Here is a 16,011-nt window from a genome sequence, read left to right as displayed (position 1 = left end):
ATGAAAGCCAGTGATGTTACTTCGTTTCTTGCTGTACAGTAAAAGCATTTTCAGTGTATGCAAACAGGACAAAACAGAATCTAGTGATTACAGTGAACAGGATGGTGCCGACAGCCTAGATCTTCTTTATGTGCCTTTCTGGTACACATTCAGGGTTCACTCACTCCTGTCAGTCCTGTCCACAGACTTTGAACTAAAACAGTAATGGTCGTCACTAGGCAAAGATGACTAACTAAAGCAAATTTATGTGATCAGAAATGATAACATAGTGTGGTTAAAGAGGAAATAAAGTAGAATCTGTGATGATGTGAAAACAGCTTTTCCCAGGCTCTGAAAGATGTCTAAATATGTGCTGAGTTTCCTGTGCATTAGGGTAAAGTATATCAAGAAGCACGGCTTATTGTTGCTGAATGGTCTTTAGACAAATGTATTGTCCCACTCCTTTTGACTTGCTGTCTGTGAGTTTTCCTGTAAATACTGTTGTAAACTAAGATGCATGATTTTTCTGTCGTGTGAGGTGTGCAAATTACTTCTCTAGGTTGATTCCTGGAGTTTTGGATTTCTGTTTATAGCAAATTCATTGCAACCTATAACTAAAAATACCTTTTAATGTTTTCATTTCAGGTGAAGAAGCTTGGTATTGTTGCTGTGAGTAAGTATTGGCAAATTGTTCATTCCAGTATTTATTTTTTTAACACATCTGACATTTGCACTTGATTCTCAACTCGTAAATGTAAAGTGATTTATAATTATGTACTAATATTTACACAGAAATATATTGAAAAGACTTTGAGAAATACCAGATATCAATTTGGAAATAATACTGCAGTTGCAGCTGTAACTTAGTTCTCTTAGGGATAGACCTTGTGAACCTCCTGTCCTTGTCATCTTCTTCTTCCAAGAACACCCTAGGCCTTAAGGAGTGAGCAGTGAGTAAAGCTGAATTTCAGATCCCTTTTTTGTTGTTTTTGTGGTAATTAAGAGGACATGTTCCAGGAACAGAACAGGTGTGGGTGGGACTAGAAGTCTTCAAGGGGGTGATAAAAATTGGTTGGACTGCTGGGTACAAAGCATATGAACTGATGGTTTGACATCCAGTTAGTAACAGAGCATAGGACCCTGGGTGTCAACAGAAGGGCCCGTATTGTTCAGCACCTTCACCAACAGCCTGAGTGCACTCTTAGTAAAAATCTGCAGACAATACTATGTTAGGAGGAGTAGCTGACACCCAGAATGGCACAGCTTCATCCAGAGAGGCGTTGCAAAACGCTAGTCTTGGTCCAACAGAAACCTGCCAAGTTCAGCAAGGGCAAGTGCACAACCCTGCACCTGGACAGGACAAGCCAGGAATTGACTGGCTGTGTGGCATCATGCTGAAAAGGGGCTGGGGCTTGAACGTGGACCAACAATGCAATAGCTGAATAAGGCAAGCCCTGTATGGGGCTATGTTAGGCGTGTGGCCAGCAAATCAGGGAAAGTTGTTATTCTCTTGGCCCTGTGTGCTGTTGAGGCCATACTTAGACTGCAATAATCAGTTAGTGTGGTTCTCCCCACTGCCACCCCTTCTCTTTCAGGAGGGATGCTGAGGAACTATGGAGTCTCAGGGCCTGCAGCATACAACAGAAGAAGAGACATTGAAAAAACTGCATTTGTTAGGCTTGTGAAGGGAAAAATACGAGGCAACCTAGAGGCAGCCTGTTACCTGAAGGGCAGTTACAAAGATGGTGGAGCTGAATTTGTAGTGGTAGTAGTAGACAGAGTAGCAAGGGGCAACAGGCACAGGTTGCAGCTTAAGGAGGTCACAGTAGCAATTAAGGAAAATGACCGTAAGAGGGAACCATATTGTAGTGTAGAGCTTGAGCAGTCTCTTTCCCCAAGAACTTAGCTGGGCATAGCTGCAGTTATTTATAGTAAAAGTGCATTAATCTGAAATGTGCATTTCCCTAAGAAAGTCAACTGAATGTTGGAACAGGAGAGCTTTCTTTGTGGGTCACCATGCTAAACAAATACAGTCAGGCTTTCTCTTGTGTTATTAACCTGAAACTTGTTCGGATTTTCTTTTCTTTGATTCACAGGTAATGCTTTGCCACAAGATATTACATGTTTGGCAGCAGACCGCATGTTGATTTTTGCTTCCTACGACAATGTTCTCCATGCTTTCGCGAGAAACAAAGAGGTTTTTGTTAGTTTATTTATTTCATTTATTATTATAATAGTACAAAACAGTTATGTTCAAGGCAGTTAATTTTCTACAGAAGACTATTTGCATAGATATTTAGTACCTTTAGTTTTAGACAAACAAGAACTGTAGAAGGAGGAATAAAAAGCTTAAAATAGAATGTAATAGCTGACCTGTGTTTTATGTATTCATTATAATATTAAATAATAAATAGTTACGGAAAAATAGTAGTTCTAAAATCATATAAATTAATTACAATAAATGAAAAATTAAAAATACTTAAAAATATTTTTGTTACTGGTTTCAAATATCAGAGAAAATTATCTGTCTTCCACTTAAAGTTGTGTGGTCTTTACATGTATTTTATTTAAATTTGTTGCTGACGTGTAAGCTGTCCTCAAGTATTATGTTAGCATGGCATGCTATCTGAACAGCTTATATTGAAAACGTTTCTAATTTGAAATTACAGGTGGTTCATACATATAAAGGTCACAAGGCAAGGATACACCTTCTGCAGCCCTTTGGTGATCATGTCATCTCTGTGGATGTTGATAATGTTCTTATTGTTTGGGATACACAGTCAGCAGGTGAGAGACACTTTACTGTTGTCAGTACTTTATAGGATAGTAATGTTAAAAAAAGGTTTTTTTTTAAAATGCGTGTGTGTGTGTTCAGAAGTAGTTTATTCTTTAAAAAGAAAAAAATCCTTAGATGATAGTGCTACTTAAGCGGTAATCTGAAGTCTTACCTCTTCAATAACTTTTCATAAATGGATCCTGCACCACAGAGGTGCAGGATCTCACAAAGAGCCAGTAAGGTTCCATGTATGTGTAAAAAGATGTGCTTATACGGAAGTTGTATTTTAGTGTTCCAATTTCTGGTAAAGAGTGTGGTACAGTAGCTTTGGCATCATCTCTGAAATCCTTGATATTTACCAGTCTGGGTAAGACTAAATTCTTACGAATCATCTTAAAATTGTGTTAGCATCTTCTCATGCCATTGTAAAGTGCCTTAGGAAATCGTGCTTCAGTGCCCTGACATTTTTTCTTTAGAAAGCATTCTCATTGATATGACCAGTGTCAATTCCTGGATGCTGGGTCTTGAAAGTGGCTGCAGACAGGCTTTAGAAATTTTAAGTTGCTATAACAAACAAAAGGCATGCTAATCCCATGAGGTGTTTTGCTCAGGCAGGAGCAGTCATCCTTCAGAAAGATACAGATCATTGCTGTTTTGCCAGATCATTGTGTTAGGTAGGCTTATAGAGAAAAAATATACCTTCAAGCCAACAGATGTTACAGTGTAAAGAAGTTTAGCCTGTCCTGTTATGCATTACCTAATACTTTAATGCAGGAAACACTAGTGGCGTTTGTACAGAGTAAGTATCAGTTCTGTCGTTACATTTGTAAAGGGGTGACAAACCTGCAGATATTTTGGGGCTGGCAACACTAACATTGTTTCTTACTTTTTTGCAGAGCAGTATCTTGAAGTGGATTTTGATAAGGCCACTTTTGCAATTTCTACAGTTCTGCATCCTAGCACCTATTTGAATAAAATTCTCCTTGGGAGTGAACAAGGGAGCTTGCAGCTGTGGAATATAAGATCCAAGTAAGGTTCTTAATAACCTGGATACGCTTCATGTTCCAAGTAGTTTCATATGCAACAAATAATACTTTTAAGTACACTAGGTTTTGAACATGGAATCTTTTACTGAGTCCTTTGGCACAGGTTTTCAGTTGGTGTATCTCCAGGAACAGAGAATGCTGCTTCTCCCTGAATTCTGATGCCTTTCAAGTTGTGTGGTGTTTACTCTTCTTGCAAAATGTCAGGGATTGTTCAGGATTGTTTTTTTTTAAATTGCTTTTAAATTATTATTATTTCTTGGAATTGCATAGCTTTTCCATGAAAATAATTAGAATAATAGTAAATGCATGTTCAGGCCTTCTGCCTTCCTTCTTCCAAGCTTAGTTGTTTGGTTGTTGTGGGTCCAAGGAAATGCTGCCAGGTAGTGTGGAGGTAATTACTAGCATTTGATCCTTATATTCAAATAAGAGATGTATAGGCATGTAGCTGTCTCTGAGCATGTCCCAGTAGAGCACCATCCATAATGTCAGTATTTCATGCCTGCCACGGTCAGATGTTTTTCTAACTTGTGAAAGTTATAGCTACAGAGAACTTCCCTGCATGTTGATGTATGTACTGCAAATAGGTGTTAACTCAGCTTGCATAGTTCAGTGTTTTAATCTCATAACTACTGTACACTTCACTGATACAACTGCTAATTTTTTTTTGTTTCATATTCTAATGTTTTGGAAATGGTGTCTTATGCTGTGTAGGAATGATCTAAAAATACAGAAAAGTAAATGTCTCTGTTCATAGTACTCTCATGTCTTTTAAATGCCTGTCACAGCATCTGAGATGCAGTACATCCTAGATGACAAAAAGTCTTCACTAGATGGATTAGTTTCTTTTTCAATTGTGTAAAAACTTATGGGACTTTTACCACTCTTTTGGCAATGTTGCCATGTTAAGCAGTATCTATATTTGACTATTTGTTCCCTACATAGATTATTTTGTAAGTAGGTGTGGGCAAAATCAGGCAAAAAAGTAAATTGGAATATCGAGGGGGAAATTTGGTCTCTGGCAAGAAAGGAAAGTGAGAGGTGGTAACACATGGTTGCTGGCAGGCTTTTAAGAATAACAACCTGTATTTGTGGTAATGGAATATGTTTGTAATCATGTGTGTTCTTAAACACTGTGTCCATAATTTCATCCTTAATAAGTACTATATGACTGCCTTGTCAGTGAACAGTCCTGCTTCATGTTTTGACTGTTAGCATTTCTAAAAGAAACAAGGTGACATGTGCTCGTAATATGAGTTAGTGTCTTCATTTAGGGAAGTTAGTCTGCATATGAAAGATTTGTTTTTAATAGAAGTTGGACCTGGCTTTATATGATAATGTTAATAATTCTGAAGAGGTGTGTTCAGAGCAAAAATGCATGGGAAGCAACTGGCATAGAAGGGTCTTCCTCCCTATTTATGTTATGTCATTATATCATCTTTGTGGTATTAATGCATGACACTAACTTTTTCCTTTAAAAATTAGACATAACATTCTTCACCTTATTTATTAGTATCACAGTTCTATAACTTATTTATAAGGACAGAAAGCATAGTACTTTTCTATATAAGTGCATATAAAGCAGCCATTTTGTTGTGGGGGAAAAAAAAAAACACATTAGCTGACGTATGTTTCTTGTGTCTTTGTTTTCCAGCAAACTCTTATATTCCTTTCCAGGATGGCACTTTGCAGTCACAACACTTGAACAAGTTAGTATTTTTGGTATCTTATTTTCTTACATAACTGGTCAAGAATAGAGTGCAGAATATTGTTGTTTAAAATTATAGCAATAAATATGACTTATGTTCTCTCAAGTAATTTTACTAACCTTCTCGAGCATTTTATTAATTGAAGAGGGATAGGCTTGAAGGCTTATTATCTGCCCTTCCTCTAAGTCTAGTTTTGTTCTATTTAGCATCTTAGCTGTTTTGTGTTCATCACATCTGTAGTCTTTATTCATTCAATGATGTAGTGAATTCACAGAAACAGTTTGTTTGCAAGATGCATGTGTATCATGTAACTTCTGATGCACTGGTAGTTTTTTGCTAAATTTACTTTGCTTTGAAGGTTAATAAAATGTAGATTTTGCTGATTCAATAAAAGGTGTTATAATTGTATTTACTGTATGTTTGTAAATATAAAAATTAATTAAAATTTATTGGTAGCATTGGTCAGAGCTTTGAAAATGGTTTGCAGTTACGCTGGATAAAACTTGTAATACAGGGCTTGTTGCAGGGTGACTGATAGTCTGCAAGAGCTGAAAATGTAAAGTGGGGTGTTTTTCAAAGGAGTTCCATTTTCTGGAAATAGAATTGTTTCATCCAATGGAGACTTGAGCACAAAATCTTGCATCTCTCATTTTTTGTTTAGATCTTTCACATATTCAGTCATGTATGAAGGTAATGTAGATGCAAGTTCTTGTGCAAGATGCTTTATTTGTTTCTTTACTATTTGTCCTGGTCTTAGGATACATTGTTTCTTATGTATTGGTATTAGTAGTGTAGCAAGAAGCTTTTTCTTTTTCATTTCAGTTGCTGTTCAATTTTTCTTGCAGGCTCCAGCAGTGGATGTTGTTGCAGTTGGTCTTGCATCTGGTCATATCATTATACATAATATTAAGTTTGATGAAACTCTGATGAAATTTCAACAAGACTGGGGTCCCATCACAGCAATATCTTTTCGTACAGGTAAGTCATAGCATTTTTAGTGAAAATTTTTATAAAATCACTAAAACTAAGTGTAAGGTATGAAATTGTGTTCGCATAAGCATTTCAGAATGAAAATTTGGGCTGAGAGTTTTAGTTTTCAGAGGCTGCAGGTAATCTAGAAAAGTTGCCCCTAAGTAAGGGCGATTATGCATCTTCGTCATACCGGCTGTTTTGTAGTATTTTCTTGTACTGACTCAGTGCACAGGAAGTGTGACATACAGTACTCTAGACGTTTTCTAATCTCTCTCTTACTGTCTTTATATTTAGGAAATTTAGTATAAATATGACTGGATTCTTTTGAAGTTTTGTACTCATTTTGTACTCAGTCTTTGAGTACGTTTCTGAAATTTATTTTTGCTGTTAAGTGAAAAGCTCAAGAGGATTTAGAAAAGGGACTGATAACTTCCAGAGTAGTTACCTGGAATGTAGCACTCACATCCTGATGTGTGTAGGCTAATAAGCTTGGGGAAGCATCTTGGTGTAGAGTAACTTTTGAAAATGGTACAGGTACCTCTTGTGCTTGCAAGCAAAACCTCTAGCATCATTTGCTGGATTTAGATGTATTGTTATTAAATGATTAAAAAAAAAATCCTGTTATTATCTGTGAACTTTTGTTTCTTTTCTATTTGAAATACTGGAATAGTTCACTTAAAACATACTTTTAGAATCAGCTTGAGATTATTTTTTTTTCTTGTGATTGTAGCCTTTCCTTGCATCAGTTTTAAGATGTGAGAACTCAGCAAGGATGAGCTGAATGTCAGTAAGCAAACCTTTTGAACTTTGTTGTTGTTGAGCAGATGGACACCCAGTAATGGCAGCTGGCAGCCCAATTGGACACATTGCTTTGTGGGATCTAGAAGAGAAGAAACTAATGTGTCAGATGCAAGATGCCCATTCCACAGCAATAGCTGGTATGTCGTTTGTCCCTGGAGAGCCACTGCTTATTACTAATGGTGCTGATAACGCTATACAGGTAAGTTAAAATAGCTGCTCCTATCTGTTGTTACATTTTTCTTGCAGTCCTCTGAAGTGTAAACGTTCCGTTTGGATTGAAGCAGTTGTCAAATTAAAAACAAACAGCAAAACTCAAGTTCCTGAAGTTGCTGGCTCTCAGTTGATCTGTAATAGGGCAGTTTAAATATTTGCTACTATGATGTCATTTACTGCTTGTGATAGCCTTGAAGAGCAGAACTTTGGATCCACTTTTCCATAATCACGCTTTATATCCTGATACACTGTCTTAAATCTTGATCTGTTGGGTGTTTTTTTTTTTAATGTTCTGGGTCATGAGCAGTTGCTGTTGATAAGTCTCTTGTGCTGCGTGTCCACTGATGCCATCACCCTTTGGTGGAGGGACAGAATGAACAGTGGAAAACATTCAGCTGGTGTGGTAGGAAACCTCCAGAGTTTTAGGATCGAGGGTGAAAGCCAGTGGGTGAAGTTTGCTAAATCAGCTCCCAGCTAAGCCTGTTCCACTGCTAAGAGTAGTTATTACTGACAGGACAATTTTTATCAGCTTTGTTTTTCTGCTCCTTTTTTTGGGAGGCAGGTGTGGATTTTTGATGGCCCTGGTGGTACAGGACGTGTATTGAGAAGCCGGATGGGGCATAGTGCACCACCAACAAAAATCAGATTCCATGGGCAAAACGGAGAGCAAATTCTTAGTGCGGGTATGAATTCTCAGTCTTATTCTTCAGTCTCATTTCCTGCATGTAAAGCTAACTGTCTTTGTTTTACTAATACAATGGATTATATTTTGTGTTATGTGTGTGTATTTATAAAATGTAGTAAGTGGTCAGTGTAGATGGTATCATTATTGTATCAACCTGTTTCACAGTTTCCCTAGAGGATTATCAGCTGGTAGGTTGAAGAGTAGTTATAAGCAGAAAAGCTTACGAGCTGCTTTTGTCATCCATTTGCACACGCCTGATGAATAAAATTTGTTTCATTATCTCCTAAGGAACTAGCAGATGGTCAAAATTAAAACCTTTAACAGCTAGGGAAATTCTGTTGTGACAGGGAAAAATTCAGCAGCATAATGCAGTTAATAACTTGGAGGAGACACCCCACCTTTCCCACTAACGTAAGCAAACTGTTTGGGTTGCAGTGTCTTTGTAATCTGTTCCAGCTCAGTTGTGTCTACATACTCTGAATGTTGCTTGTTATCAAAATTTTAACCTAAAAGTGTAAAAATGCGTGACTACTCTTCCTTAGAAACTATCATATTTAAAAATCTATGAATAGATGCTTTTGGAAATTAAATACTAGATCAGATGGTTTTGTGGCCCAGAACACTTCAGTAATGGAATAATAAGAGACTTTTCACCTAATCTCTAATTACTCTGAAGTAATGAAATTGACTGCATAAGCAGCTTCGAAAACATTAGATTTTGATTAATGTTATGCATAATACAGCACAGCAATACACTGTGCTAAAACTACCTGTGCTGAAATTCGTTGCTGGTCATCCAACTAGTAATTTGGATTCAGTTAACTAGTTACTTGACAGTAATTCAGCTAACACCAAATGAACCACAGTAACAGTCAAGAATTGCCTAACAAATCCTTATATTTGTTTTTGCACTTCATTGCTTTATTAACTATACTGAAACATGGAGAGAGCAGAGGAGCCACTAAAGTGAAAAGGGTCTTGGGTTTTGAGATCTGATATATTTGCAGTGCAAGGAGACTACCTCTCTACATTCTGTTCTGAACCAGTGGCAAAACTTTGCAACAGAAATGAACTAGCAATACTGTGGGGTGCCTTCCAAGTGCCCCTTCTTTCCTAAAAACAGGCATCTCCACAAATAAACATCATAAAATTTCACCAATGTCCCTACCTTTCATTGAACTTAACATTTCCCCCAGTTCCCAGTGTATAGATCCTGCCTTACTTCTGTATCATAGGAGCAAAGAAAGGTTGATTGAATACTGTAAAAAGGCTGATTGAATACTATAATTGTTAAATCATTTTTCAAATTATTTAAGTTCACTTTTACTAATTTTTGGTTTCCTTGTTTGGTTGGCATGTTAAAAATGTTTTGTGATTCTTCTGATAAAACAAAAATCATCTCTGCATTTAATTTTACATGCATTGTGCAGTTTCATTTTCTGTTAGTTGCTGGTTCTGCCTTGTCCACATCTCCCCCACAAAGTATATCTGTTTTCCAGTTTCCAATTTGAGCCTTCTGTCTCTTTATTAAATTAAATTCCCATTAGTTCTGTGAGCACTGTTCTCTGGGTAGAGGAGGGAAGTCCCATTAGTGCCCTGGTTTACAGGAAGGATGGACAACTCAGCTATGACCATTTTTGTGAGGGTTAGCTTACTGGCTAACCTAGTTGGAGTTCTTAACAGCATATGTTTGACAAAACATAAAACAAGGGATATTGTAGGTGGTGAAGAAGTATATAGAGTCATTGGAAAAGCTTTAGAAATCTTATGGAGATATTTGAAGGATATCACAGTTTTATTGAAGGTTTTTATCATAAAATGCTGGGAACAGCTAGATATTGTGGAGAAGGGAGAGGGGTCAGAGAAATTTTACATGGAGGTGATGTCTATAAAAGAGGTGTCATTCTGATCATGTGTGAGGTGAAGTAGTAGGAATGGGATATAGACCATAAAAAATAATACCCCATTACTTCCACTGCTTATAGTGCGTCTAACTTGGACCAGGAGTTTTAGTAAATACTTTATTTTGGTGTTTGAGGTTCCTGAGTGCTTGTATTCTACTTTTCTTGCTCAGTTGGCTTATGACTGAACAGAAGGTTGATTTTTGACGCTATCTTCACAGGTCAAGATGGAACATTGCAGTCTTTTTCAACAGTGCATGAAAAGTTCAATAAAAGTTTAGGACGAGGTAAGTATTTCAGTGAAAGTACATATGTTAGTGGAAGAAACCCTGAAAAATACTTAAATAAACAGGAGCTAAAACATTAGGTAGGCCTTATATTCACTTTCTGTTGTATGAAAACTATTCACCTCAGTTGTTCTGCAAACTCAGTCCTTCCTGATGTATATAAAGTGTACTCTCAGATTTGTTTGTACTTAAAAGTAATTCGTGTAGCTTGGCAGTGTATATTATTTCCGTGTGGGAAATGCTGGGCATGATGTTTGTATTAAAAAAAAATTCATAAAGCAGTAGCTGACATTTCATGCAATTACAGCTTTTTATCCCATTTCCCTCCTACTCAGTTGACTAAATTATTAGTTCATTCATATATCTTGACTTTAGTTCCTTTGATTTAATGTAGAGTTTAATTAAAAAACCACATCTTCCACACAATGCTGTGGTTAAGGGACGTAATTTCTTGTACAGTTCAGAAAATAAGACTCAAAGACTAAGATTTTTATTTTCAAATATCTATATATTGATATCTCTGTGTATTTGCATTTAGATTTGAATAGACAGGTGTATATTAATATGTCATATATATATCCTTTGGCCATAAATTTGAAATTTCTGACTTCGTTTAAACCATGATACTTAGTTACTGAAAGGGCTGGGTGCTGCATACTGCTTTATATAGTCACGTCTGTGTGACAGTGGTTTTAGCTGTGAGGGGGGAACCTTCGCCTCAAGATGTCAGCCCAAGATTCTGGAACAAACTGAGTAATATATATGTGAATATAACTGGCTAGTCATTTGCTCATCATCACATGAATTTTGACAGGAAATCTTATTAATGTTCTTAACTCTTCAAACCCTAGGTAACAGCAATGCTGAATCAATGTAAGCCAAATTTATCTGAGTTTAATAGGAGCTTTGTATTTGGTAAACAGTCCTTTTTAAACTATTATTCTCAGATCTAGCCATGAGATTGAGACACCTAACTTTTTTTTTTTTTTTCCCTAAGGTTCAATTAACAAAAAGAAATCAAAAAAGAAAGGTCTTAAGCTTGATACAATGGCACTTCCACCAATTACAGTCTTTGCTTCAGGTAAGTAGTCTGTGAAATACATTATGGAGCTGAACATGTCTTTATTTTGTCTTTTAACCCTCAATAAACTACTGTTTTGAAAGCCTGTGCTGTATCAAGATGAGATTCTGTGGCCTCTCATGAGCTGTTGAGTGACAGTTTAAAATGACATTCTACTTGGTAAATTTTTCTGTTATTTCAGAAAGGGGCATTTTATTTCAAATGTCTTTATGTTTAACTGGCTCTTGGCTTGAAAATCTCCAGCATGGAAGCCAGAATCTTCTGGGGTACATGTTATTCGAGTCTGGTGAACCAGCAGTTATGGGGGATGAAGATTTTTGTCAAGTGAGGAAATCTTAAAGTGGTTGATTTTGATTCCTGAGTTTCTTCATGTGAGTCTTTATTGAAGGTCAAATTTCTGACTTTTTAAAGACAAATTACTCAGTTCATTTATAGTTCAGTATGCAAATATGAACCTAGCTTTCTGAATCGGAATTGGAATTATCTTTGCTTCATCAAAATTCTTTAAATTAATGACCTCCTCTTTAGGTTTGAAGTCTGTTTTGTCCTAAGTGTAGCAATTCTTTTGTCTTTGGAAGATGGTTGATTTTTTTGTATGTTGAAAGGTTTGGATTTAAAATGTTGTGTAGCTGTTTGACTACATACAGTATTTATATTAGGAGACTTCAGTGATACAGACTATCTGTATGTACTTTTGCAAATACGTGTGTGTGTATGTATATATGCACTTCTAAAATTAGTATTAAATCTACCTAATTAAGGTAGTAGAACTACCTTGAATTCTGCTACTGTTACCTTAAATTCTAATTCTACTACTTTAAGGTTGTAAAGATAATTTAAATTCGTTTGGAGGTATAAGAAAATACTTATTTAAGTAGATTTTAGTTGAGTGGTTTTTTTTTGTTATATTGTCTTTTGTTTGAAGTGAACCAGTTTGTATTTTGTTGTTTTATCCTATGAAGTTCTAGAGATACCCAATTTCAAGCTTTGAGTTTTATTAAAAATGTACATTCAGGGGTGTGTGTGGGGGAACCAACCCCAAAACCAAAACGAACTTGTTCATTATTTAAGTCCCCAGATACCATATTTGACTACAAAGTTTGGATACTGAGGTTTTGAGGAATGATTTTTCTGCAAATACAGACAAGTTGTTTGCTATGTGGAGCACACTTAGCTCTTTAACCCTGCTTGAAGTTGTTAACTTAGTGGCTTCTGCTGTTTCAGCAGCTGAAGAAACAGTTAAGAGACTCTGCTAGAAATGTGTGCAGATAGGGTAGTTTAAACCATTTAATTTTTTTAAATATGCTTTTAAAACTGAATAGACTTAAATATACAACATCATGAAACATAACACACCAAAAAAATGTTTGTGGTTTTGTTAGCATTTTAGTAACACTAGCAAATGCATAATGGTTTGCCAGGTGGTTTTTCTGAATGGTGGCCTTTTGACTGTCCAAGAAGAACAGTAAATATGAACTATTTTGAATAAAGGTAGTGCAAAATATCAGAAGAGCTTGTTTGATTTATTATAATGATTGTTTCTAAAAGGAATATATGTTACGTTGCAGAAGTGGCACATCAGAGTGACTGGGATGGTATTGTTGCCTGCCATCAAGGGTATATAACGTGTACAACTTGGAACTATCAGAAAACTTCCATGGGAGCTCATAAACTGAAGCCAGAAGAATTTAGCAAACACAAACCTATTGATATATATGCAACAGTAAGTTTATTTAGGAAAATGTTTCTTCAACATTACAGTATGTGCTGTTTTGTTAGCTATTTGTACAGAAGTAATATTTAGAATGAAAAAGCACAACCTAGACATGTTTTAGTTGATTTGCAAAGTGCTTTCTGCCGCCTCATTGTGTCCTACTAGCTGTTTTGTAATGCATATGGTGTTAAGGAAAATGCTGCATATGCATTTTTTCCTTAAACGTGCAGATTAAGTGCAGATTTTCTGATTCAGATAGGCGGTTGGTATTTACCTTTAATCTGTCACAGGCATATAGAGCTGAGTATATGCCAGTGATGATAGATGTACCCTGTGAATGCTAATCGTTGAAGATACTTTTTGATATTATTAGATACAACCTGATGGATGTCACTGAGGTAGTATTTCATTATCCTGCGTAAGCATACAGTGCCATATATGTTACTTGTTGACTGCCTATTGATTTTAAAGAGCCACTCTCTCATTTGTTTGAGGTGTAATCTATTTTGTTCTGTGCAGTTTTCCTTGAAGTCTACTAAAAACATACTACTCTTGTATTCCTGATATGTTACATATCTTCTAACAACTTTGCTAATTAGATACACATTTAAAGAATTGTTTTCATAGGTGTTCCTTTTTTTTTTTTCTCTCAAAAGGCAGTTGACATTACCTCATGTGGAAACTTTGCTGTAATTGGGCTGTCAACTGGACAGGTAGATGTGTATAACATGCAGTCTGGCATTCACAGAGGGCATTACGGTGAAGAAAGAGGTAAGAATTGCCACACCACAGCAACAGCCTGGTGTTCTGTTGTCTAAGAACTTTGAATTAGCTTTTGAGGTGAATGTGAGAATATTTTCAGTGTCTCTAATTACCCTACAGTGTCCTATCTTGCACTATAATCAGAAGTAATTTGAAACCTACTCTGAAGGACAGGATCCCTGCTAGTTTTAACAGCTCTGATATTAGCTAATTAACACAAAATTGTCAGTTATCAAAATTGTTAGCGATCTAATGAGATCCTCTGGCCTCAGCTCTTTTTGAAATAATCACATTTCCAGTACTTGGCTTCTTGTTACAAGGTTCTATCTCGGAGATAGATTTTTCCATCTGTTTTGTGCTCCCTGCTTGGAAGTGAAAGAATACTTCACATGCATGTGAAACTGAAATTCTAAGCAAGTCCAGTTCTTTACATATGCTATTATTTTCAATTACCCAGCTGCAGACTTAAGACTTAATGTAAGTAACAGTGTTCAGACTTTCCTTTTAATGGTTGCATATGTGCGTATTTCATGTATGTTTGCTGTTGCTTTGTAGGTCTGCAATTTATATTAGGGCCATCATGATCAGAATTGTTTTATTATAGAAGCAAGGAAAAAGTCTTGATGAACCCTTAAAGCTTACTGGGTTTCTAAAGACCTCTAGCATAGCAGACACGAAGTGGTCATCGTTGCTTGATAGCAGGATGAATTTTTGAAGTTTGGTTGCTGGCCAGTAGCCCTATGGCTAGATGAAGAAATGAAATAGATCCAAAGCCAGAGGAGCTATACCTTGTATTTGTACTGCAGTGTAAAGTAGACTTTGTGCCAGAACTAAGCTATAAATGTTGTCTGGAGTGGTTGGGCCCCCTTGGAGGCATCTGGTAACTGATTCAAAAAGTCCCTCAAATCTCACATTCGCAAAAAGCCCCCCAAACTGAAGGCAGAAATAAAAGCTAATACTCAGTTTCAGTTACTCGCAACCTGTGTATTGAATTCTCTGTGCTTACTTTAAAGCGGTTTCTTTACTGATAAAGAAAGTTCTAATATTCAGTCTCGTCAGGTGGCCTTAGAATAGTTTATCATTTGCTCATTTAGTGTAGTTAGGCCAAGAAAGAATTGTGTTTGGCATTCTGCTGATTTCAGTGCTGGGTTTAAAATTCTCAAGTACAACTTTCTTTTCCCTTGATTGCAGCACATGAGGGAGCCATTAGGGGTGTAGCAGTGGATGGATTAAACCAGCTGACAATCACAGCTGGTAGTGAAGGATTAATTAAATTTTGGAAATTCAAAACTAAAGATCTAGTTTACTCCACTGAGCTTCCGTGTGTTCCAAGTGGAATTCTTCTTCACAGGGACAGGTAAGAAACTGAACCTATTTCATATGTGTAATGTTTTGCTGTAAGTATATAAGTCTAGGATTACAACCAAATATTCTAATGAAGTTTAAATTTCTGATGCTTTTAAATACAACTTACTACTAGTTGACAAAACGAAATGAGTACAAACATTTTATTAGACAGAAGGAATGTAGTTCTATTTATCTGATATTATCCTAGGGTAGAAGATTTTTGGAGCAATGTTGAGATGTTGCTTTTAATTTTTGTCTACAAATATTCACTATCATATGTGTTAATGATTCTTGGCAGTGGTATTCTGGGAATTGCCTTTGATGACTTCAGTATTAGTGTTTTGGATATAGAAACCAGGAAGATTGTCAGGACGTTCTCAGGACACCATGGAAGGATTAATGACATGGTAATTGTTAACTCATTTTCTGTAACGTATACAGATACCTCATTAATTTTAGAGGTGGTAGGTTTCTCTGCGTATGTTAAATCACTGAGTATTATGTTCAGACGTGAATAATAAAGCTGTATTCAGCTCTACAGTAGTTTTGGCCATGTTAGTTTTCAAGTCAAAATGTATAGGGTTCAAATGGCGATGTATTTTTAGTGTGCGTTCGGATTTTACTCTGACTTTGCTATAAGCTAATTTTGGTTTTAACAAAAGAAAACATTAGGAATAATGAAAACCACACTGTGGAGCAAAATTGTGCAAGGCTCTTAACTATATACATATATATATATAT

The 16,011-nt window shown here is 36.2% G+C and overlaps 1 protein-coding gene across 1 annotated transcript; it reads left to right on the top strand.

Annotated features, from left to right (window-relative positions):
• Positions 1-621: 621 nt before the first annotated feature.
• On the top strand, positions 622-15,677 carry WDR36 (WD repeat domain 36; the record flags this gene model as incomplete). Its single annotated transcript, XM_010023433.1, has 14 exons — positions 622-652; positions 2,076-2,176; positions 2,649-2,766; positions 3,652-3,784; positions 5,453-5,507; positions 6,353-6,485; positions 7,304-7,479; positions 8,056-8,176; positions 10,301-10,366; positions 11,364-11,447; positions 13,016-13,170; positions 13,818-13,932; positions 15,115-15,280; positions 15,569-15,677. Coding segments are annotated over exons 2-14 (1,488 nt in total), but the record flags the coding sequence as incomplete, so codon positions are not given.
• Between the last annotated feature and the right edge of the window lie 334 nt (positions 15,678-16,011).

This window comes from Nestor notabilis, unplaced genomic scaffold (genome assembly GCF_000696875.1).
Source record: "Nestor notabilis isolate BGI_N333 unplaced genomic scaffold, ASM69687v1 Scaffold36641, whole genome shotgun sequence".
NCBI classification, from domain to species: Eukaryota; Metazoa; Chordata; class Aves; order Psittaciformes; family Psittacidae; genus Nestor; species Nestor notabilis.
Note: the sequence above shows the minus strand (reverse complement) of the source record. Positions and strands in the feature narration are given on the sequence as shown.